Source organism: Trichechus manatus, unplaced genomic scaffold, assembly GCF_000243295.1.
Source record: "Trichechus manatus latirostris isolate Lorelei unplaced genomic scaffold, TriManLat1.0 scaffold00122, whole genome shotgun sequence".
NCBI classification, from domain to species: Eukaryota; Metazoa; Chordata; class Mammalia; order Sirenia; family Trichechidae; genus Trichechus; species Trichechus manatus.
The window spans coordinates 6220178-6222698 of NW_004444058.1; the positions used below are offsets into that span (position 1 = coordinate 6220178).

The following is a 2521-nucleotide window of genomic DNA, read 5'->3' on the forward strand; positions in this document are numbered from 1 at the left end:
CTGGCCCACATTTGGAACCAGGGTTGCTGGGGGTGAGAGCCGCTGCCGCCGGGGCAATGAGGGGTTGGGGGAGACGGTGGCAGCCGGGCCTCCTCCTGAACAGGGTCCTGTAGCGGGCCAGGGGCCTCTGTCTCGGAGGGGGCTTAACTGTAGTCCGTCCCAGAGTCCACCTGGTCCGGGGGTCCAGCAGGGCCAGGGGTCTGGCTAGCGTGGGGGGGGGGTTCCTCCTAGTCTGGAGGTTCGGCTGGCCTGGGGCTCCGCATCCCATCTGCAGGGCGGTCACACCAACGAAGTAGAGGGGGTGCCGGTCCCCGCACCGCCCCCTTCCCCGGAGGCCTTGGAACTCCCGCCAGCGTTTCCAGGCGCCAGTCGACGGAGCGCATGGCGCACCTTTTCACGGAACTCGGCCGATACATAGTAGTAGACGAAGGGGTCCACGCAGCTGTTGAGGGTGCTGAGCGCCAGGCTGGGCAGATAGGCGGCGTAGAGGTTGCCCCAGGCGCGCGGTCCGGGGTCCGAGTAGTGCAGTAGCAGCAGCACATTGCTGGGCACGAAGAAGGCCAGGGCCGAGGCCAGCACAAGGGCTGCCAGGCGCCGCGCATGACCATAGCGCCTGCCGCCGGCGGCCAGCGCGCGCAGCGTAGCGCCGTAGCACAGCACCATGGCAAGCAGCGGCGTAAAGCAGCCAAGCAGCGCCAGGCAGGCGAAGGCAGGCCGCCAGTGCGAGAGCTGCGCTTCTTGTGGCAGCGCGTCGTGGCATAGCAGGTGGTGGTCCGAGCCCGCGCCGGCCAACCAGAAGGTCTGTCGCTGCAGTGCGAGAGGCAGCGACAGCGCGGTGGCCGCCAGCCAGGCGGCGGCGCAGAGCCCGGTGGCCAGACCCAGGCCGCGCAGAGCGCGGACGCGCAGCGGGTGCACTACGGCCAGGTAGCGGTCAAGGGCAACAGCAGCCAGCAGCAGCAGTGAGCCGTACATGTGGCCGTAGAGCGCGGCTGTGGCCAGGCGGCAGGCAGCCTCGCCAAAGGGCCAGCGCTGGCCGCGCAGATGGTAGATGATGCGTGGCGGCAGTGCCAGGCCCAGCAGCAGGTCGGCGGCCGCCAGATTCGCGAGCAGCAGTGTAGAGGGTAGGCGCGGCACGCGCGTGGCTAGCACCCACAGCGCCAGCCCGTTAGCCGGCACCCCGAGAGTCAAAGCCAGCGCATAGAGCACGGGCACCAGGCGCGTTGGCACCCAGCCTAGCAGGAGCGTCTGTGAGCTGTCCGGCAGTAGCAGGGTGTTGCTGTCGTTGGAGCAGAGGCGGCCGGGGAAGCTGCGCGGGCAGGGCGGGTGCGGGGCCGTCACCTCTGGGTGGTCTGGGGGGAGAGCAGCGTCAGCCACCACGGAAAGGAAGGGATGGGTGCCGAGGACACAGGGGGCTACACTAGAGCCTGGCGTCTGCCCCTCCTGTCCCCTTCCTTGGGGTCTGTCCCTGGTGTCCCCCCTGGTGTTACCCAACCCCCTATCTGCCCGAGGCACCAGCCCCAGACACCTCAGCTGCCCTCCTGTTTGCCCTTTGTGGCACCCCTTGTGTCTGCTCCTGGTGACACCCTGGTGTCTGCCCCTGGTATCCATCCAGCACCCCTCAGCTGCCCTCCTGGCGTCCTCCCTTGAGTCCCCTCTTGTGTCCATCTCTAGTTATTCCCTGGTATCTGTCCCTTGTGTTCCCCAGACTCTGGAGCCACCTCCTTGTGTCCCCCTCAGGCCCCTCGTCCATACCCCAGTGTCCACCCCAGACCTGTCAGCTGCCCCTCCTTGTGTCCACTTCTAGTGACTCCCTAGTATCTGTAGCTCATGTCCACCCTGGACTCCTCAACTGCCCGTGCCCCACCCCGGACCCCTGAGCCACTCTCGTGTGTCCCCCCTCGAATCTATTGCCCTTCTCGTGTCGCCCCCCTCATTTGCCCCCTTGTATCTGCTGGGGGAGCTGGCCTCTTGGGGACTACAGTCCAGGCCCCAGCTCTCAGGATTCAGATGCCCCCAGCCCCACTGGGTCAGGGCCCGGGGTGGGTGATGGGGCTGAAGGACCTCTCAGTTTCCCCCTGCCCCCCACCCCCAGCTCTGGGCCCCATCCCTCTCAGCCTCTCTCTGTGCCCCTCACTCACCATCAGCCACACCTGTGCTCCAGTCCTCGGAGGTCTCGTCATAGACGCTGGGGGTGCGGGTGTCGCCAGCAGGGTTGAGCCCTAGTATCAAGGCCCCGAGCAGCAGGAGCCCCAACATGTCACTGCTAACAGGCTTGGCGGTCTGGGCCCCTCAGCTTACTGCCCACAGATATCCGCCCCGGCTTCCTGCCTCTGCCCTGGAGGGTGGACAGCCAGGAGATAAACCAGGAAGACCCCTTCCTGTCCTCCACCCCAATCCTGCCGGAGGGAGGCCTAGGACACAGCCAAGGAGGACTGGGCAGGCCAAGGTCACTCCGCCCAGCTGAGGCTCCTCATGGGGCCCAGTAAGATGGGGAGGGGCCTGCCCTGGGCTGCTCGGCCCC

General features: G+C 67.2%; 1 protein-coding gene across 1 annotated transcript; it reads right to left on the reverse strand.

Moving 5' to 3' along the window:
* Window positions 1-278: 278 nt before the first annotated feature.
* On the reverse strand, window positions 279-2310 carry F2RL3 (F2R like thrombin or trypsin receptor 3). Its single transcript, XM_023738815.1, has 2 exons — window positions 2139-2310; window positions 279-1349 (listed from the first exon to the last, which is right to left on the reverse strand). Exons 1-2 carry the CDS (start codon window positions 2254-2256, stop codon window positions 280-282), a joined length of 1188 nt encoding a protein of 395 aa, XP_023594583.1. The 5' UTR covers window positions 2257-2310; the 3' UTR covers window position 279.
* Between the last annotated feature and the right edge of the window lie 211 nt (window positions 2311-2521).